The sequence below is a fragment of the Vidua chalybeata genome, chromosome 19, assembly GCF_026979565.1.
Source record: "Vidua chalybeata isolate OUT-0048 chromosome 19, bVidCha1 merged haplotype, whole genome shotgun sequence".
Lineage (NCBI taxonomy): Eukaryota > Metazoa > Chordata > Aves > Passeriformes > Viduidae > Vidua > Vidua chalybeata.
Window position 1 is genome coordinate 10,306,600 of NC_071548.1, and position 22,382 is coordinate 10,328,981.

General features: G+C 45.2%; 1 protein-coding gene across 10 annotated transcripts in view; it reads right to left on the reverse strand.

The window, feature by feature from the left end:
* The window catches only part of RHBDL3 (rhomboid like 3), a 65,707-nt gene that overhangs the window by 35,545 nt on the left and 7,780 nt on the right, over positions 1–22,382 (reverse strand). For 3 of the 10 annotated variants that reach the window (XM_053960543.1, XM_053960541.1, XM_053960536.1), the window contains exons 3-6: positions 6,522–6,628; positions 3,220–3,303; positions 2,630–2,719; positions 2,238–2,342 (exon numbers count right to left, since the gene is read on the reverse strand). The exons of 1 other annotated variant lie outside the window; for it this stretch is intronic. In XM_053960543.1, coding sequence (XP_053816518.1) covers positions 2,238–2,342; positions 2,630–2,719; positions 3,220–3,222 — 198 coding nt within the window. In that variant the 5' untranslated portion in view covers positions 3,223–3,303; positions 6,522–6,628. Of the gene's footprint in view, positions 1–2,237; positions 2,343–2,629; positions 2,720–3,219; positions 3,304–6,521; positions 6,629–6,727; positions 6,754–21,948; positions 21,973–22,382 lie in introns of those variants that run through there. 6 more of the 10 variants (XM_053960540.1, XM_053960539.1, XM_053960538.1 and 3 more) reach the window with 6 other exon arrangements.

Here is a 22,382-nt window from a genome sequence, read left to right on the forward strand (position 1 = left end):
GTGGTCCATATTTCCTGTGCCTGCATCACAAGCACAGGGTTGTGGCTGCACTGAGACCCAGAAACAACAAGCCCTGGCTAATACAATTCATAAGCTCTGTTTCCTGGGGGAACACTTAAAACACATATTGGAGAGCAGAGATGGCTTGACAAAACTGATACAGCCTCCAAGTAGATGATTTAAAAGAAGGAAGCAGAGAAGACACAGGCAACAACCATAATTACAGAGTCAGCATAATTAAGAGAATTCATGTTATGTTCCTCAGGAATGAGGAAATCCAATCAACCTCCCGAGGAGTCACCTGAGAGCTGCAACTACTGCAAACAAAGGGGAAACAAGCCAGGAGGGAGAGACAGAAAAAACAGACTGAACAGGAAGGTTAGGAAATTATAATACTCTTCCTGTTCATGCATCATGCTGCATCTCCAGGAAGTAGAGGGAAAAGAAATCTTCTCACCTGCAGGGTAACTAGAGAGACAAATCCACCCAAAACAGTCCCACCAGGCTTCCACTGAGGATTAATTTGCCCATCAGCTGGGGCCAACTTCTAGAAGAGTATCCTCACAGAGCACACTGCAGACTGCTGAGCTTTGGATGGCCACAGAGAAGGGAGTGCAAAGACACAAAAGGAGGACTGGAAGAGTGGAAGGGGCAGGAGGAGAGGGCAGCCCAGACTGGGTGAGGGGAAGCCCAGATGAATGGAGAAAGGAAAGCAGGGAGGTGAATGAGCAAGAGTTGATGAATGGTAGGGAGGGCATGGAACTTTTACACAGGGCAGAGAGCAAAGACAGAGCTTGAATGGGAAAGACTGAAAGATGCCGCTTGAATGGAAGGGGAGAGAGGGAGGAGAAATGAGGCAGGGAGAGAGCTGAGCAGCACAAAGTGAAATAGTGCAGACAGAACAGCTTCCCACATGGACTTGACAAGGCCTTAGAGAGACAGACAAGTAACACAGCATGAACTTTAATCCAGGAGCAGAAAAGCTGCCTCGAGCAGACAGTGCTACCATCGTCTGCCCCTGTATAATCCCTCCACCACTGGGCACCTCCTTTGCTCCCAGCCAACAAATTCTCATGAACCCAGACAAATCAAACAGCAGCCACCAAAGGTCAGACTGCCCCCAACAAAGGGACCTGTAGCAAAACTGAACCAGTGACATGGAAACAGCTGATAGGATAAAGCACTAGGATAATTACAAGCAGCAAAGCAGCAGCCCAAGATATGCAAGTGTAACACTGCTCCAAGGGCAGGACAAGATGCAGTTTATATGCACAATATAATATTTATCAGCGGTCTTATTTGCAGGGCTTTTCTCTCACTTACACAGCAAGGATAATTTTTTTCAAAACAAAACTTTTCCAAGCAATGAGATTTCCTGAGATTTCAGTCATGTCAAGACTTTCCTGAGTATATGCCTTAGATTTGAATATCAATTGTTTAGAAGTTCCTTCGGATTCTAAAAGGACAAAGCACTGGACATTGCCATTTTCAAAATGTTTCCTTAAAAACTATCACTTACATTCCTATTCAGAGTGACCAGATGGTTCAGCTCAAATCAAATTAAATATTTTGCTTGAAAAGAAAAAAACCACTGTTTTCCCCAGTCTTTTGATGAGTTTCAAACAAAACTCTCTGTATGATTATTCATCCACCTCCTGCCTTTGCACAGCTGGGGAAAACAAAGCGTTTTGAAAGGACACATCTTATTAGTTGAACCTCACTGACAGAGCTGACAACTGGATGCCCTCCTCTCTTCTTTGGGTGGCCAGTGTCTATTTTCCTCCTAGGTCCATCAGTCACCCCTGCGTGAACATGTGCCAAAGCTATTTTCCCAATGCAAAGCAAAAGACACAGTGACTCAGCTTAAAACAGATAGTGTAAGTACCTAAATCATTGTATTTCACTTCATATTTGTTATGAACTATTATTTAAAAGCTAATTCAGTGTCTGGAGCATGTGTTTTGCTTGCTTATAAATAGACCCTACTAACACATAAGCTAAAATGAGAGCTCATAGAAATGCAGTAGAAGATAAACACAATGGAAAGAACCGAAATTTAAATGTAAGGCTTGACCCTAGTTTGCCTTTTTAACACATCAGGGAAGTCAAACATACAAACTAGCTTTTAAAGGGTTGCTAGAGGAACCATGAGGGGCCCATCTGTGCCCCAACTTGAGACTCTGTTCTGCCTCTTTCTTTTTTGATGTTCCTTGCACCTAGATATAACATAACAATACCAATGTGGGTAATTTCAGGCAAAAAATGTGAGTGTCCTGGAGCCAGAGCACAAGCAGCATCTCATCTGAGAAAACACATAAGGATTTCTTTCCCTGCTCCATGTCCTGCCAAAGAAAGAACAAAGGAATTCCTGAGAAATATGGGTTGGATCATCAATCCCTCTCAGAGAGATCCAAAAATGTAAGGACAGAGACTTGGGATTTGGCCGTTAGCAATTAGGTCTCTAGGACATAGTACATTTTGAAATGATAATTTGTGCTCTTTATGATTCACAGTGGTATCACTTCATAAAGAGTTACACTTTTGAACTGGGAAACAGGCAAAGTAATTCACCCGAGTAATTGCCAAATTACAAATTACCAAATTCATTTTCTGAGACAAAGTAACTCACCCAAGGATGCAAGAGGCCTAAAATACTACAGTAGCTGCAATGAGCTGCCTGTGCTCCAGCCACCTCCATGACACACCCCTGTACTGCCACCTAATAAATAAATAAATTTTAAATTGCCAAATACTAGAGGGGAGATTTTGAAGGATGGGGTAAGAGTAAAGATCAAAGCATCTCCTCGAAGCAGACTAAGCTTGGTGATATCCACAAGCAACAAGGAAAGATGTCCAAGAGCGAGAGTCTCTCTTGGAAGCAGCAGGGAGATGAAGACATGGATGTGAGTCTGTGCAGGCACACACACAGCAGGGGCAGGGGGAAAGAAAGGCTGCTCTGCCAAAGCTCACAAGCTTCAACACTGCAGCTTCACAGGCCAGTTGAGCCCATGAAGAACCATTACTGCAAACAGAAGAGAGTTTTGGCTTTCCATCTGCCAGCCTGGGCACAGGGAGATCACATTACATGTGGCATTGGGGGGAAGGGAGAGAAAATATTAATCATTCTCAATCCAGTGAGAGGAGCGAGAGCTGTGCAGCTGCTGCAGTGCAAGCAAGTCCTACCAGCACTAGCTATTGCTTTGGATCAAGAGATCATACCATTTCAGCCTGCTTCCTGACTTCTGCTCCATCCCAGCTGCTTTCCTCTTGCTTTAGTGCCTGCCTGCAGGAACAGCTACCCTTCTGTAAAAAATCCAAACACAAGGAGGAGATGTTACATGTGCCGGAGAGAAGTGACAAACACGGCAGGCCACTGCTTAGTCTAGAAGCATTTGAGCAGGATCAACACCTACTGACAAAAAATTGATAAATACACACATACACACTATGCAGGGGAAAGATTTACTTTTATGGGACAAGCCAGACACTCAGGCATGCTTGGGGCATCTGGAAACTGCATCTTTGGGAAGCCGGCAGCTCTTACATCTGAATCAGACATGGTCAGGGACTTGCAGTGCCTAGAACTGACAAGTTATCCTACTTCCAGGAAGGGCTGCCGTAGCACCTGTGCTGCTAGGGACCAACACAGTCCCCATCTCCCCATCCCACATCCAGCCTGGGGATTCCTGCTTCCCAAATGACAGTGTCCCATATCAGACAGCTGAAGCAGTGCCACTGCCACAGTCTGGTCAATCTTCTTATGCAAATGAAATCAGGGTAATTGGGACAGTTACAATGAGTCTCTGTCAATGTTTGCTTTTGTGCACACCAGTGGTAAATATAGACTGAACTGCTTTCTAAGGATGGGGTGAGGGGAGAGCTGTACCCAGGGACAGCAGCTCAGCTTCTCACAGGGATGATGAGGAACTAAGCGCTGTTTAAACACAAGAATGCTCTCAAAAATGCCGGCCTGATAGCAAGGAGAGAGGCAGATGCTGCAAATAAAAGTCACTGGCTGGAAGTCTCAGAAATACTCAGGGAAGCACAGCCACTGTGGCAGGTCTGTGGAGCTGTCCCCCTGCATTCCAACCCTCATTCCATAGATGGAACACTTCCAGAGCATTCATCCCACTAAGGATCTCAGCCCACAAGAGTCAGAGCTCCCACCAGAGCCACAACTGGACATGGTACAAACACCCCAGCCAGAGCAATTGCTGGCAGCCTCCAGGCTTCAGGAGCACAGTGGCTGGTCAGGCTCAGTCACTCCTGCACTGAGAGCTTTGCCCCATGAATCGCATAATATAAGCTCTACCTTTGTTGTAGCCCTCCAGGGCCCACTGCAGCAGCAGTGGAAGAAATCTAAACAAAAAGCAATGGCCCCCTGAAATCCTGTCATGCAAACAAGACTCTTCCCACTCATTGCCAAAAGGCCTGAATGGAGAGGGACTGAACACCCCCCACCCACCCCTGCCTGGTGGTCTTTTTGTCTCGTGACCTTCCCCACACAAACACAACCCCACAACAATCAGACAGGCAACATAATGTGCCAGCGCCGGCTTTCCCAGCCCTTCAAGGCAAGCTGGGGAGGGAAGGGGGGAGAGCTGGGGGGAGCTGAAAGGAGCTGGGGATGACTAACAGATAGGATGGGCAAGGAAATACCAAGCAGTGTTTTAATTTCTACTTGTACACTCCCATGAACTGGGATAAAAATAGTTTTATAATGAAAAAACAAAAGAAATTTTTCATCTCAAATGGCTTAAAAAGAACATGGGAATACCAACCAGTGAGATTTTCATAGAAAAATAAACAAATAAACCCAACAATGCTTCTAAACACTGTGAATATCTCTTAACATCCCCTTCAACAAGACTCAACAAAATTGAGCCCTTTGGTGCAAACTCTGCTGGTTTTACTTGCATATCTTTATGATTTAGAGTCTGAGATGAATTAGATATAAAGGTTTCCCTCTAGACTGGGAGAAAACATTGTTGCAGCTGCTGTAGCTGTAGAAAACATCAACACACATGGAAAACCTCCCTGGTGTGATGGCTTCAAAGACTTCAGTGGCTTCTGCCACTCTGTCCTGAATATGCAAAAAGAGAGTCATCACCTGTGCTACTGACAGCCAGCAGCAACTGCACCTCCAGGCCCCAGGATGCCCTTGCAAGGTAACAGATACCTTTTGCTTACTGGAGGACACATATCACCTTTGGGAAAGAGCAACAAGAGTTTCCAAGGGCTTCCCAGGAGCAGACCAGGAGACCAGCCAGGTAAGGGAAAACTCCTAACTTTCTGAAATGCCATGGAATACTCCCATGCTCCCTATGCGGACAGAGGAAAAAATACAGACTCCACAGGAAAGCAAACCTGATAAAACAAAATTAAATATAATCTCAGAGCCTGGATTCAGTGAGCTTAGCAGGGCCATCAGCTATGCTTCAGGACACTGGAAATATATACCAAACACCTTTACAGGGAAAGGAGGCCATGCTTTTGCCACAAGCTGAGATCTGTGTCCCATCCTGGCAGCTGAGGTAGTAGCAGAAAGCAAAGCCATAGGAAAGCACTTGTGTGATTTTACAGACACATTAACCAGCTGGGGACCATGACATGGTAAGAAATAAGATGATCTCAACTCCCCCCGCCAGCACTCCCACTACTCTGTTAGCATTATCACTGCCTTGATTAAAGCCCTGTGACCACACAGTGGTCCACACCTGACCAGGTGTGAAATCACCTCCATGGGATGGTGCAGCTGCTGTAAACAGACAGAAAATCTCCTCAAAGACCATGTGCAGCAGCTGGGTGCAGGAGGCCTCTCCCAAACCCAGACCAGACCACGCCTGGCCTGATGTACTGGTCAGAGGTCATGGAGCTGCAACTGACCCTTGCTCATGTCCAGATATGAACTGGAGTAACTGGAAGAGCAGCAGCACCCAGCTTGCACACATCTGGCAAACTTTCCACAGCAAGGATACTGTCTCCTGCCAATCCACTCCAGCCTTAATCCTCCATGGAAAGATCCCATCAGCGCTGTGCTAAGAGGCAATCCCTCAGGCCAGACATTAACAATAGTGAAGATGACGGAGGAAGGGATAGAAGGAGAACAGATACAACCAGGCTCTGCTCATCACACTGACTTGGAGGAGCTGGACAGGAGATATGGACAGGATTTTTAGTTTGGTTAGCCCTCAGTAAAGTACTACACATCAGCATGCTTGCACCAGCTAGAAAGCAAGCCCATGGCCATCACCCTCTACTCTCAGCATTTCTTTGCTAGAAAATCTCACTGCATAGAAAAATGTTCATTGTAGCAAGTAAGGAAGTACAACAGACTGGTTGCTTAGCTGAGATTAATTCCTGTCCTATTTTATTGCATGAAAAAATTAATTATACATTAGTCTTTATTATGTCAATTAAAATTATATTGCTGTTTTAATTGACCAGCATTGCTTGCTCCAGTTCTCAACTCTACAGAGTTTGGAGGCAGCTAAAATAAAAATTGTTTCAGAAACTGCTACCTGGTGTCACCAGAAGAAGCAGGTCCTGGCGAGTAGCTTCTCCATTCACTCTTCCCTTCCCAGGCCTTGTGGTCCTGGTCTCAGACAAGCTGAAGTGAGAATCCCTCCTACACCAAGGAAAAGGAACATTCTAGATAACTTTCATCTGCAGTGGGGGGCTGATAGGGAAGGTGGGAAATTTCTTGAGGTAATTTTCAGCCCTCCACATTTCAGTGTTCCTTCCCCCTTGAGCCCCATGAGCTGTGTGCAGGGCTGTGAGCTCAGGCAGCACAAGCAACGCCAGCCAGAGCTCAGTGACACCAGAGCTCAGTGACACCAGAGCTCAGTGACACAGAGCTGGTGGTTACAATGACCTGTGCACAGTGCAATGCTGCCTTCTGCAGCCCCAAGGAGTGATTGGTAACCAAAGCTGCCAAATACCTTCAGCTGCCACTGAATTCATGGACTTGAGAAACAACTTATAAGAATTTTATTTGGGAGACCAAGCCTCCAGAAGAAAAGCAGCTGAGGTTTGCCTACATACTCACTGATGTCCTTCAAGGAAACACAGCAGGTTTCTTACAAGTTGAAAGATGTGTTTATACTAACCCAGAGCAGGCTGCAGATCCCTGCAATCACAACTAGCCAATTTCAGAGCCAAGGCATCATAACCAGGCACCCCTGCTTGCCTCTGGGGGAGTTTTTTCAAAAGGCCACAATAAGAGAAAGAAATGTCATGGAGGTGCCACCCACAGTCTCAGCCACTCCACACTGGTACTTCACTCTGGTTCTATTCTGCTGCCCACACAGCAAATCTGCCTCTTTCAATGGCCTTCTCAGAAACACAGCAAACCACGGTCATTTCCTCAGGCTGCAAAACTGAGACACTCTTCAGTCTAACCCTGGCACACATCCCTTGAGAACAGAGCAGGCAGAGGCGGATGCAGTACCCACATTATGACAGCAGTGATAGACTTTCCACAGCCAAACTGCTGTGCTGAAATCACCAGTATCTGGAGGGGCAGTGGCCAAGGAAGACACAAGTAAGAGATTTTTTGCCTGACATGAAAGATGCTGGCTGGTAGCAAGGCTTGGATCTAGCACTTCACCTTAGAAAATATTAAAATAAATCATAAAAGCCTCAGGGAAAGGGATCATTTGAGCCTGTATATTCCTTTCACCGTGGCACAACTTTATGGTGCATATCACAATATTCTCCCTCCGTATTTGTTACTGTCCCTTCAGCCCAGGCTTGTGGAAGTGATGAAAAGCTGAAGTATTTGCCTCACAGTGCTAAAGGGAAAAACAAGAAGCACCAATGTTTTCAGAGTGTAACTCTGCAATATCTGAGAGTTCATCACCACCTCATGTGTTTGTAAAATGCAATTTGTTACACAAATGCTCTGCCATGGAAGGGGCGTACAGCTTCCTTTAATGAAACCCTCAGCAAAAGAAATTGAATATTTCAATGCCTGCATGCTAAAAAAATCATTGTAAAATTAAAATCAGTGGAAGTCCTTACTCTTCTGAAACCAGCAATGAAATTAGCATGGGGCCCAAAGGAAGCAAGCGAGGCCCCTTCCAAGAGGCCGGGATTTAACTTTGCGTTTAAAACCCCACTGTTACAGATCTGTACTTATTTAATGACCCACCAAATCTTTTTAGTCCTCTGTATCCCTCAATGAAAGCCTAATAATGAAAAAATATCTACGAAAACTTGGCTTTTCCTGAAAAATAATATCTGAGCAGATCTCCAAAGACAGCTATTTCTATGGACACCATGAACTTGACTGCAGTGTTTTGTTTTCAGATATCATTGCATTTTCCACTTTCACAGCTTCCTTGGAATAATATTTGATACAGAAAAAGTTGAAGTGATACTCACAGACAACAGAACAGCCAGCCCTCAGAAACCACAGAGCCTCTCCATTTATATTGCTTTCTGTAACAAATACAGCCAGAGCCACAGAATTACAAGTAAGAGATCCTCAGGAGACTTAAAAATTCAAGCAAACCATTGCCATGAAACGTTAAATGCATTCATTTTATGAGCATCAAATTCCACCTATTAACAGATCAGTCATCCTCTGCAGCTACCAATTTACATATCCAGCCTGCGAGCTACCGAGGGGCCAGTGGACACAAAATACATGACTGCATTAAATCTGAGAAAGGAAACTAATGTCCATTATACCTCAACTTAATGATCATGTTTTCTTCAGGAGCAGCAGCAGAGCCCGTGCCTGACAACCACACACCCTGCAAAGGCACCCCAGGTGCCAAGAAGCACTGAACCCTCTGCTGTGAGACTGTAACTGCACTGCACGCAGTCTTCACAAATTAATTACATTCAAGCCCTGTACAAAGAGGGAATTCCTTGGAGCTACCTTCTTACCAAGTCACTAAAACCCTTGCTATTGTACATGGATTAAATTCAAAGGCCTGAACCTCACTGTGGAAGACAGTTTATCTGAATATACATTAAAACCCTAGAACGCTTTGTCAGGCTCTTGCCAAGCCAGGCAGTGTTACCAGCTTTAATGTAACAGCACTTTTGATCTTGAAACAGCCAGTTTGTTGCTGGTACATCTATTATTCCTCCTGGAACAGAACCGTGGCCTGATATCACACCTACAATTCACTCTTTGTGCACAGCTATCTAGAAACAGAGGTAAGAGAGAATGTCTCAGCAGCCCGTACCCCCTCCATCACCTCTCCAGCACCCAATCCAGCATCAATTACAGTTATGGCAAGGAGAAAGGCTTCTGTTTTAAGCTCTTGAAAAGGAAACTGGGTGCTGCAGGCAGAAGAACAGACATGGGGGAAAGACTCCCCTAAACTGGTTCTTGTTTTTTTCAATTGGGCACCACACAGATAGACAACAACTTGAGGAATTAGGGGCAATCCCACAATCAAATGGATTAAATTCCTTTTTGAGGTCTGTTGCAGGCAGTTCCCCACTATAAGAGAATATGATCACTGATCTCCTTATTCCATTTCCCCACCTATGAAACTAAATGAACTGGTACTGGAGAATGAGCTTTGAAGTCCTGGAAGAGGAAGGGCTATTGCAGTGCTGAATAAGGCCAATTCCCTACAACCCACAGCCACTGTGGTGATACATGCAAAAACCCTGAGGTGCAGAAGAATCAGGCTTTAAAGGAAACTAAAAAGCTCAGAAAAAAGATGAAAGAAACTGAACATGGAAAGTTAATACTGCTTTGAACATTTGCTGAGCAGAAATCCTTCCCAAAAGTGACTGAACTGTGGTTACCAATCAGGGACTCTGGGTTCAGGCTGTCAGGTAAAGCCTACACCTCCCAAGAGATCTGACTGCAGGGCTTACTCAAAGCCATCTCACAGGCATCAGCTACAGCAGTATCTTAGAAAGGAAGGGCAGGAGCTGTTAGTTGAGCAGTGGGGAAGAAGCAAACACTGCTTATTTATTCACAGGTCTTGCTACTCGAATTTGTTGTTTGCATCAGATGTCACAGTGATAAGTACCTGTTTAAGAAAAAATCAGGAACAAGAGCAAAACCACCCCCCTGCAGCTAATCCAATTAAGATACAGCATAAAGTTGTAGAGGTTAATCAGATCTGAGCCACTGGGTCTCTCTCTGCTGCTGTTTTGTGACCTATCTGGTGAGCAACACCAGCAAGAGGATGGCCAGGCAGAAACATCAACGACCAAGCCAGCCCTAGGAGACAACTGCTGCTCCTCCCTTTTCTGCTCCATCAGGCAAAAAAGTGGAGCACACTGCAGGGCAGCCCCGTGGGAGAGCTGCTGGGCTCAGAGCTTGGCTGAGCTCTGTCCCCCTCAGCTTTATCAGGTGCCAGGATGCTGTGACCAATGGGCTGCATTAGACACCCCTTGCAGCAAAGACCAGGGCTGTGCCTGCCACGTGCTGCAAGGTGGAAACCAGGGTGGAAACGTACTCAGCAAGGAAAAGTTCTGCCCATACAACTGCAGGGAACTCCTCTTACCTTGTGTTTTGTTAGCTCTGTGTGTAAAAAGGCTGCAGCAGGGCAGGTGAGGGCTGTCCCAGTTCAAGGGGCACCAGCACAAAGACCACCTGGACTGTCACAAACAGCCCCTTCAGCACCAGGAGGCAGAAAAAAGCTGAGCTGGGCTTTGCACTGAAGCAGCTCCACCAGTGTCGGTTCAGTGCTGACGTGGGAATGTTGCTCCTGTCACATCCAAGGTTTCCTGCCTACTGCCTGGCCTGAAGTCCTGACCTAAAGCTACTATGAAAAACTGGGCACTCTGCTTTTCCCCAACTCAAGCCTTCCTGTACAGTCAGATCTGCTCTGCCTCTCTCCCTCTTCCTCCCTGCAGAGCACAAAGAAGCCAGTAGCCTTGGCCCTTATTGCTGTGACCAGCATCTGCACCCTGGTAACAACTTGCTATCCCATCACCACACCCCAGGGTGCAGGACACTCAGCATGGAAGGATGGACCTGCTCTGGAGAGTGACCTCTCCTTTGGCCCCTCAGACAGGACTCAGGCACAGAAGGGCACATTCACTGGGGAAAGGAGGAAACCTTTTCTATATGCATTTCTTCTGGGCAGGGACTGCATTTGGACCAGAAATTCATCTTCTCTCCTGGACAATACATGCCAGCCTTTCAGGAAGGCAGGTGGAGCAGGCACTCCAGTGGGATGACAGAACTGTAGTGACAGCTAGAAGGTGATGAAATGTTTGTAAGCACCATTCTGACAGTGATGCCCATCTCTCTGGTTGCCAGAAATATTGTTTCAGGCAAATGATTCTTAATCCAGTGACTGTCATCTTTCCCCCGCAAGGGAACTGAATCCTTTGATACCACTCTGCCACACAAGACTTTTGTTTGTCTCCTCTGATTAATTGTTCTTTCTTCTTGGTAAATTCTTTAATATGAGGACAATGACTGCCAGTGTTTTCCAATTTCTATAAGGAACTAAAATCTGCATCGCCCCCCAAATCAGAACTTCTGCCCTTCCTAAAGGAAGTTTTATCCTTCCTTTATAGACATGAAGCTTTATGGCAATAATCCATGAAACTCGTCAGGAGAAAAACTACATTTTCATACTGTGGACTCAAAATAGAGAACATTTCAGAATATTGCTTAAATGAAATAAAAATATTTTAAATTTAAAATAGCTCCCCTTTTCACTGTCTGCCAGATCTAGGAAGGAGGTGAAAATACACAGGGACTTGATTTGATGTGTGAAAAACAGAATTCTATAGCAGTGAGTATGTGCACACATTTATTTTAGGTTAATAATAGCTCTGCAATAATACTTAGCTTTGTGGAGAAAACTAACGCTGGGATAGACCCATGCTGGCTGGTGCTCTGGAACTCAGTACCATGACAACTTGAGCACATCCATCAGAAAGAGAAGAAATAAATTTTAAACATCTTGTCACATCACAGTTTTCCTGCTTTTAAGATACGTTCTCTTTCAAATTCCAAATAACTGTTCCCATATCAGCAATCATCACAAGTATCGTGGCTAAACTGGTAGATCCTAGGAAAGGACAACAGAAATCAGCAGCTTTGAGTCTAACAACATAGAGTTCAACATCCAGTATTAGGGGCTACTGCGTAATGCAGGAGTGAGGAGACCGCAGGAGGGTTACCTTAGTAATTTGATTAAGGGAGAACAGCCAGTCATTCCCTCCCTCCGAATCGGTGTCAGATGACAGAGGCTGGATCATCTGTACAGTGTTGGTAAGTGCCTTGCCACCGGTGAGGAACACAACACCAGGGCACTCAGAAACATCTCTGCTCTGATGTCAACATCACAGCTGGCACACAAGAGAGCAGCCCCACCACAGGAGGCAGGTCCTGAACAGGGCCGACTCTTTGCCTGCTAACATCAGACAAACACCTTGGTGCTCCCACTGAGAAAGAGCTCATTCACCTACATCTGAGGAGCAGAGAATGACCTCAGAAAGATTACAGTACTCACACTGCAGAGAGCATCTCTCCTCGAATGAACTGCAGTGGCTCCGTGAAATTCAGGCTGGTTTAGACTACAAGAAACCATCCAATGCAGCTTTGTGTCAAACCTCCACCCGCACATCAGCTACATAATTAATAAGGATGAAAGAGAACATTATCCCAAGCTGGTGTTCGGAGCCTTGGTGATCGGTAAAGCTTGTTATACTCTGTTCAGCTCTGGAAGTCAGCAAGAGGAACATAGTTCACACATTGCACTACATGCTTGGTCATTAAACACAGCCTTATAAACCCATAAAGTCGCTGTTGCTTGCAAGTGTGGAGTATTTTTGGATGAGCTTGTTTGTTTTGCAGTAGGCACAGAAGTTAATTAGTTTTCACAGTTTTATTACTCCACATGGTCAAATAACAGTCTGGAGCTTCCAGGCAGCTAGAACTACATAAGGCCCAGAAAATTCTTACTTTGCTTTTCAGGACTGTTCGCTAGGGTCATAAATCAGCAGCTGGCAAATGACTTTCTGGCTCTTCTTGGCCACCAGTACCAACACTAAAAGATCCCATACATCAATGCAGCAATGGCAGCTCTCAGCTCATGGAGCACAGGGGGAATAAAGATGGAAAACACTGTTTCAGATATATTAAAACAATTCTTTGGGAGGAATTTTGGCTATCACTACCCTGGGACAAGCCATCCAGAGCACTGGTCTTGTTGAAGGGGACTTTGGTTCATTAAGCCCTAGAAGAGACAACACCATTATATTTAACATGTCAAAGGCACATCCTGCACACAGCACATATGCACAAGACCTGCCCAAACAGTTCCCAGGGCTGGCAAGTCCAAGTGTAATGAAGTAAATACAGCTTAATAAAAATTCTTCAGACACTTTATTTAGGTTGGAAGGAAGTTATTCCTCCAGCCATAGTCTCCAAGCACAGCTCAGAGACCAAAGACAGCAGCAGCAGGACTATCTCCCATGCTCTCCACAGCAGTCTCCCCCAAAAGGGCTGCCTAAATGCACAAGTCCATGCAAAAATAAACATTTCCCCAAGACCTAAATATTATTGTCAGAGGACATATGTCAGAAGGAAAAATGTTTGTGCCTTCCCTGTTGACAGGGAGAACAACCCAGAGACAGAAATCCAGTGATAGCGGGACTGTGTGCAAAAGCAACTCCTCTATCAGCAACCAAGAAGGAGTAGCTGAGGGAAGAGGCAGCAGTTCAAATGGAAGAAGGAACCACAATAAACTCTTTGATTTTCCTCCCCAGGGCAAAAGACAAGGCTAAAACCCAACATCATTCCATGGAGGCCACTGCCTGCAGTGAGAAAAAATGCTCAAGTCCTAATTTCCATTATTTCTCAGTGTGAGGGTAAATGTGAGAGGAGTGGCAGAAGACAAGCATCTGGCTCTGTCTTAGAGCCAAGGGGCAGAAATAAAAACCCACTCTAAATTCTTTAGGGCACACCCCATTCTGATACCAACCCTGGCAAAACATAGTTTATGTCAGACATATAAACAATCCAGGAAACTTGTTACACTTGTTTTCAAGTGCTTTGCTAAACCAAGTCAGAGTATTCAGGATCAGGTCCTCCAATAATTTTTGTGACACTTCCAATTTTTCACCTTCTATAATATTGATCCTTTCTCTGCCAAGAGGCACACAAGGCTACATCTCACTGGCTGCAGGCTGCCATCAACAAACCCTTCCACTACCATTGTACATCACAAACAAGTATGCTACACAAACCAGGGACTCATATTCATCACTGGTACCTATTTGTGAAGGCTCACTGAGGCAGAGATGTTTTCTCAGGGAACACTGCCCTGAAGAAATGCATCAGACCAGAGGTTTGATGATAGTCACAAACAGCTCTGCCTCCAGCTGTCTCATTCATCTTTCCCTCATGGAACTCAGGAGACTCCAGAGTATTTGCTACTTACAAAGTATGTCAAGTATCAAAGAACATGAAGAACAGTTCCTAGGGGTAAGATTGATCTTGCTTGTTTAACATCAGTTTCATACATCGTTACTCTTCTCACCAACAACACAAAGGGTCACTGCAGATAGCTGTTCCTAAGCAACAGGAATGGACACTAAGAACTCATAAATTCTCTGTGTCTTGCTAGTGTGGGTTTTTACTTTTAAAGTTGAAAGAATTCAAGGTCCAAGTGAGACTCAGAGGGATCACAAACATTCAGGACTTTCACTAGATTTTTCACCAAGAAACTTTGTCTCTAGTGAATAGAATATTCCCTGTGTCATGCTGAGCAGCCAGATCGGGGTTGATGCCACCACTCAGGAGACTGGGAGAGGGAAAGAAGTGCTACAGCTTGAACAGGCAAACACAACAAGGTTTGAATCACACAAAAATCCAGGGCATTCAGAGATCAGATTTCTTCAGGAGCCTGTATGTACAATGGTGCAGGAAAACAGCCCATCAGCTGAATCAACTTCGTCTCATGGTCTGCTGGTACTTAACTGATTTCAGACCAACATATAGTACAACACCTAGTGAGGAGGCAGAAAGTGATCACAGCTTTCTTGGCTGCTGTCAAACTCAAACACTCCCACTGCTGCATTTAATTTGCAAATGTGCCCCAGTACTTTTGCACTGACTGCAAATACTAGAAAGCAATGGGAACATCATACTTCCTATTGTAGAAGAGAAACATTTGTTTTGTCTGGTAGAGAGTAACTTTAAAAGTCCTGTTACAGGCGTAAGTGATGATGGTGTAGAAAAGCACCTCCAAACTGTTTCCACTCGCTAAGCAGCAGGCTTGCTTCTCTGGAGACGAGATGATCTCTTCCCCTTCTCTGTCATGACAGCACACAGCCACAGAGCACAATGCACCAGCTGATTTGCAAAACAGCATCAATCCACTCTGTGTTTATGGCTTTTTCTCCCCTTTCTTTCTAAACACACAGGCTTAAACGTTTTTATTGCTTCAATGATTTTCTATGTGCAAGACAGGATTTGAGAACAATGCATTAGCAAGGATCTATGTGCCTAAATCCCATCCCGCACATCCAGCTGAAACAGCAGAGCGGAGATTCCAAAGCCCCTTGCTACAGCTGGGATCAGGAAGCAGCAGAGACACACGGCTCTGGACACAGCTCAACATCCCTCTCGGACACTGCACTCCAACATGCAGGTTTCTAGGCTCAGACGTGGAAGGTACACAAATGTGTAATGAGTAGGAAGCCTCCTGAGGCTTTTTACAAATCTAGAGACATCAAGCTGCCAGTAACTCATGAGCTGCATAAGACTGACTCAGTCTCCATGTGTTTTTGGTGTGTTTGTTATGACTCCTTGAAACATTTCAGGAGATGCCTGCTTTTACTGGCACAAGCTTAAGAGTGCTGTGTTTGCTATGCTGCCAATATCTGGTTGATACTGATGGCTTCTGCTCCCAACTTTTTGCACTAGTCAAAGTCAACAGTCTGTGTACAGGCTGGTGGGACTGGAGAGAGGAATGTCCAAATAGCCAGGGAAAGGAGAAATGAGGTAGCTGATCACAAACCTTTCACGCTGTAGGGAAGGTGTAAATACAGTCTCAGAGATCCACATCCAACATAAGGGCCGGCTGGTGCTCTGTGTACAGAGGTATTAGAAGATTAAGGAGGAACCTGGGACGTTTTTGCTATTCATCTTGCAAGGGGTGGGAAGATCATTAATGACCTCCATGTGGCTTTTTCATGCTGAGCCATCACTCCAGGGTATTGTGGCTAAAAGTCAAATCCGGGTATAAGCCTGGAAGTGCTGGGAGATTGACATCCACTGTAACAACACTGGGGATGGACAGGGGCTAATCCAGGCATGGTAAAAGATATTATCCTGCAGAGGGAATAGTCTCTTGGACATATAGTTGCTGTTCAATGCCCAAGTTTCCCTCCTTGACTGAGGGATGGATAAATTCCCCTCCCCTTTCCCAGGCTGTATTCAAAAAAGCCTCTGGCTGAAGGCAGTGAGGAATTGATAATCCAGAGGGCAACAGCAAACCAATCTCCTTCAGCAAAAACACATCTCCTACCAGCCCTTTCTTCCCTTCAAGGCTATCTGCAGGGCAATGAATTTGAAGGGATTCTTTTTTTTTTTTTTCCCAGCCCCATAATCCAAAGTGGAGGAGTCAAAGGGTTAATGCTGTATGACAAAGGTCAGCCCAGTTTGGGGAGAGAGGAGAAAGGGAAGCATTGTGGCCACAGACAGCTCGCTGCGACCACAACGCCACTTGAGAAATGTAAAGTGATGGTGTTGCTCAGAGAAAAGGCCTGAGAGCCGGGCCTAAATCCCAGGGCTTTATCACTCACAAAAGCCCAGCCCCTTGAGTCATTAATCGTGTGCTCCATGGCTGGGTGCCTCAAAGAGCAGCAGATGACACATGCCCAGCTGCTACTGCCGCCCCTCCTCAAGGTAGCGGGGCAGAGGCAGGTGCACTCCCAGTGCCCTCTGCTCGAGACTAATCTATTCTCCCTCCTTGTCCTCTGCCTTTCATCTCCTCCAGCAGCCCACGCTGACAACTGTAAATGAGATTAGACTTCAAGGCATGGGGCAGATGCAGAACCCCCTCTGTGCATTGTAAAGAGACCCTTGTAGATTTTAAAATGTCTCTCCTCTTTACAATGCATAGCTTGGCAGAGGGGGAGAAGGGGACACATTTCCTGTCACACTCTCAGAAGCATCGGATATGGCACACAAGGCAGATGCTGGTTTGGGGCCTGGATGCTAATCTCTTATCACCATGGACAGTCTTCCCACCAGCACCTCTGATTCCCCAGTCACCTTAGCAGATGAAGTAACAAGTTGATGACTATTTCCTAATCGCTGTTTCCATAGCCTCCTATCTGCAGCACCACTCCATTTAAATGTGGACAGATGTCCCAATGAACACTATAAAGGCAGCAATAGTCCAAAATTCAGGCAAGGACTTGAAGGCTACACACAACCCTGGGCTCAACCCCCCTGGCTATACTGCTGCTATCACTGCCATCATTTTCCATTCTTTATATTACAGTTTGTGCTCCAGCTGTTCCCAGTGATCCAACAAACCATCAGTGAAACACGAGTTGTTAGTTAGAGAAAGAGGTAAAATCTCAAGGCACAAACCACTGCCTACAGCTCAGTGAGACCTGCCTGGAAAGGTCTTGCACCCACAGCTGTTAGGGGTTTGCCAGCAACAATAGGCGGGGAAATGTTTCAAAGTGAAGGGTCATGTTTAGCTCAACAGTGCCCCAGTAAATAAACTGGAATTTTTTTACAGTGTGGGAAATAACTCTGCCTGCCTGCGCTAAGGGCTACCCAGAGAAAAGGGACAATTAACATAAAGGATCATTAAGTTCAAAATAATTCCCTTCCCCAGTTACCACCAACCATGATAATAGCTGCCCCAATTTTATGGATTGCTCTGCAATTTCAATTGTGCAGGAACCAACCCTGGATTAAAGGCAGCTGCAAAGTCAGCATCTTTTAAAGCATATTTTAATGTTTTATGAGACAACGGCAGAGCAGGTTCAGCTGCACCCACTGCTAGTAGTGTCAGCAACTGAACTTTTCCTGGCAACTGCATGTCTATCTCTACAGCCTTGTTTCTGAGCTCAAGTTTTCCATTAGCTGCCTACACAGACTGGGTAACTTGGCATCTCTCTGCATTCCCCATAAACTCTGTTCATCTGTTGCCATCACACCCACGTACAAGTCTCAGGGAAAAATCTAGAATTTCTAAAGCAGCTGCAACAAAAACACAGCCTGGATTGACAAGCAATAGGATCAAGGTGTTCAGGCAGTAAGGAGGGTGTTTTTGGAGAGTTTTTTGTGTGTCTATTTAAAACAAGTTTGTTGTCATGACTACAAACCAGGGTATGGGTGAAAAGAAGTGAGAACTCCAAGATGAGGGCTGATAATGCTAATTCACCCTCAAAATCTCAACAGCCATGGAGATGGGGAAACAAAGAGGATGATACAAGCTCTTAGCATCTAACAAGGTTAAAAGCCACCTTCAGAAGGCAGGTCTGTCCCAAGAACAAACACTGTTGTCCTAGATAGCCCCTTTCACCCAGCCCAGCCAAGGGCTGGATAACACCAACAAGCTGCAGTCATTGCTAAAGCAGGGGCACTGGGGACATGGCCGCAAAGAACTGCACCCGAGGCCCTAGAGAGAACACAGCAAAGCAAGAACAGCCCCTCAGGACATTCATCTGCAGACTCCAACCATCAGGCAACTTGGCTTCAGCAAGGACTGGGAGATGTTCTCATGTCTGAGTGCAAGGCAATTATCTAATCTTATTAACACAGAGAAGCATGAAACTGTCAGCAGCTGCTCCTGGGATTGTCACATTTTCAGCTTTACCAGAAGATTAACAAAAAAATGGGGCTTTGGCCACTGAAGAACAAATGAAGAAAACCCCAAGTGATTGCAGAGGGATGGAGAGAGCTTGCTCTGCTCAGAGCTCAGATTCTTCACAGAGACAGCACAGAGCACGCAGCGATGGTGCAAGCTCTGCGGAAGGCAGCAGATGCAGAGCTAATGTGTGTGTGGGGGTGGAGGGTGTTTATGAGCACAATAAATAAATGTATGAATCCCTATAAAAGTTCCCATATAAAAGTGAGTTAGAGCTGCCCGAGGGCCATGGCCTTGTAATAAAAACCGCATCTTGCAAGCACAGTATGAGGCAGCAGCTGAACTGTAACTGTCTGGCTGCAGCCCTGAAGAGCTGTGAGTCTGCCTGTTCCCAGACTCTTGGGTGAAGTGCTGACCCCACTAAATCCAGGAGGAATTTCAGTACTTGTTTCGGTGTAGTCAGGATTTTGTCCTGGGAGGGGCTTCTTTGAACCTCAAAGCATAGGAAGCATGGGTCTGAATTTTTGTCGAATTTAAGTTCCTTTACTTCTCAAATAAATCAATCTGCAAGTGGCTGAAGATCTTGGCTTGAGTCACTGACAGTTCCCAGTGTGACAGATTAGAGCTGGATCAAAACAAATAAAAAATTCCTACAGAAAACACGGTCAGTCACTCCTTCTCCTAAAATAACCAAGCAAAAAGCACTGCTTTATGGCTGAGCAGAAATTTTTCCATCAAGAAGTTTTGAATTTTTAATTTAAGCTGGGGAAGGGGAGATCATAAAAAAAGAAACCCCTTAAATTTTGTATGTCTAAACAGAAAACTTGCTGCTTTTTTTTGTCAGTAAACTTAAATAAAGTTTAAAAAATACTTCCTCAGAGAAAAACAAAACAAAACAAAACAAAACAAAAAAAAAAAAAACCCAAAAAAAACAACCAAGCATTAATAATAATTTCATTCCCCTCTCAAAGGCTGTGTGTGTGTGTGCGCTGACCTCTCCTTCACAGTTTTCTGGGATGACAGAGTATAACAGCAACAAGCCACTTGAAGACTCCCAGCCTGTAAATTCCCAGTTACTCTTAACACTTTCTCCAGAGCCTTCTCTTGCTCTCCTGGGAGGTGGTGAGTGCAGCAGCCTACGTGTCTCAGCTGAGAGGGTAGCTCTCAAACCTCAGTCCCAGCCCATGAGTCACAAATGCACGTGCACCCTGGGCCACCCATTTCCTCTCCAAGTACTCACCCAGCCAGGTGCTGACTCCCAGTGAGAGCTGCAACTGTTCCCAGTGTCAACACACAGGCTTTCTCTAGTTATTAAGACTGTCCTCATGTTTCACATGTATGCCAATCAGAGCTAAACGAAGTGCTCCCCTCTCCTCCTAGCACCTTGCTGCTGGGAATAGCAACCTTGTTCCATGACAAACAGCATCTTGCAATTCACTGCAGGACTAATTGCATTGCTTTGCTGATATAATGCTCCAGGAAGATGTCAGCTTTGCCCACAGGCAACAAGGACATTATTGATTTATTCAGGACTTATGTGTAGCTGTCACAGGTTTCATTCTCTTTGATAATAAAGTCTTACAGACAAGTTTTAAAATTCAGCTGCAGCCCTAATTGAAACACAGCTAATTATTGAAGGTCTGTCTTTACAGCCTGTTCCATTGTTACTGAGCTAGTGTTCTGTATGTCCAACAGCCAAACTCCTTCCCCTTAAAAAGAAAAAAAAAAAAAAAAAAAAAAAAAAAAAAAAAGGAAGGAAAAAATCCCATCTACTATTCAAGCAAGTCCAATGGGAAATTACAGATTCCTCTCTTTGAGCCTGAGGTAGCTACCAGCCAACAGCCCCATCCCACAAGGACTCAATGACTTCAAAGGATGCTTGTAGAATAAGACTCCAAATTAGGGCCAGTGTTGGAGACAGGAGAATTCAAAGCGGCTGGAACAAACATTCAGCCCAGACCACAAGCACTTTATTGTCCATCCACCTTTTCAGTGGCAGCATCCCCTATGAGCCCCAGCAGATTCAAACACACCACACAATTTAGGTGTGATCAACAATCATAGTACCCAGCTCCCAACTGCCCGCTGACTGTACCACAGCCAACTTACTGCAGTCCAGACATGTGGACTAGCAGTTGGTCACAGCTAACTGTGTATAAATGAGCACTCATCAGAACAGGCAGCCCCAGTTAATAGCTGAATGATAACAGGACCCCCAGGGTACCAAGGACATCCTTTCGCAGGCTGCACCACAGCTTTTGGCTTTGTAGTTCAGCCAGACACAGAGGCAAGATTATCGTTTCATAAAGCAGGGATGAAATCCCATCCAAACTTTATTGCCAGGATGATGCCAGCGTCAGAGGAAGCTCCCTTACCGAAGGTGACATTTACATGCACGCACAACAGCACAAAAGTTTATGACATCAGGAGAGTGCTGCAGTTTAGAAGCAAATCAACCCTAGAAAAATCCCTCTGTTTATAGCTGCTACACATTTCAACCCAGCAGATGGAAGGGATACCACAAAGCAAACATGTCAGTTAAAGCAGCTAAAAACATAATTTACAAACTAAAACCCACAACCCAAAATCTCAGCAGCTATAGTTCAGAGCTCTTCGGAGCTCTGCTGACTTCAGCCAGCTACAGATCTGACCCAAGGCATTTACCTGACACAACCACAGTCTTCAGTACAGAAGCAGATTCTTTGCTAACCCTGTGCAAGTTTAAAGCAGCAGGTCCTGCCTGGATGATGTAACCCTGCAGAAGTCAGTTTAGCAGCTGGGGAGCCATTTCAAAGAACACTGTGCTGGTTTTACAGGTCTTAGTCTGCCTGCCTGAAAGAGTAGAAGATCCTTTAATCCACAAGCAAGGACAGCACAACTGGCAGGAAACAGAGCACCTGCTGACTGTACCAGCACCTTGGCTCAGCCCTTGAGCCACCAGGGAAGGGCTCACTCCTGTCCATGGCTACTCTGAAGAGGAACTGAGAGGAAGGCCCAGAGTAGCTGTGATAATTATGACTTGCACACCAGCATCCTGGGAACTGGAAGCATGCAGCACATTACTCCTAGGCTGTATTTTTAAATGCAGGGGAAAGCCAGTACAGAGGAAATTAACCAGAGGTTAGGCTCTTTGCTCACAAGACAGAGAGAATATATCATGTTCACATACCTGATCAAATAGGACTTTCCAGTGCTGAGAGGCAGCATAAGGGAGGAAAAAGAGTAAAAAGAAGGTATAAGAGCAACAGCATTAACATGCAGTAAACTGTAGAATTATATTCTAACAGAGAAATAACCAAATGATTTAATGTCATTTCCAACATGCCATTTCCTTCTTCATCCCAGAATCACCTACCCTTCCGGAGGAGGAGGAAGGGGAATCTACCAAACACAGGGAGAACAGTTTTCATTTACAAATCCAAATTAGGATGAACTCAAAACATTCATGTGTTAATTCTGTTTTCTCACACTTTGTCTATTTGCAGGCAAGCAAGGAAAAAAGGGGTTTTTACTCAGAGATCAAGAAAGCTCTGTGTATATTGAGGGAAGGGACAAATTAGCAATGTTTTTCCAGATCACATTCTGAGATCCTGCGGCCCAACA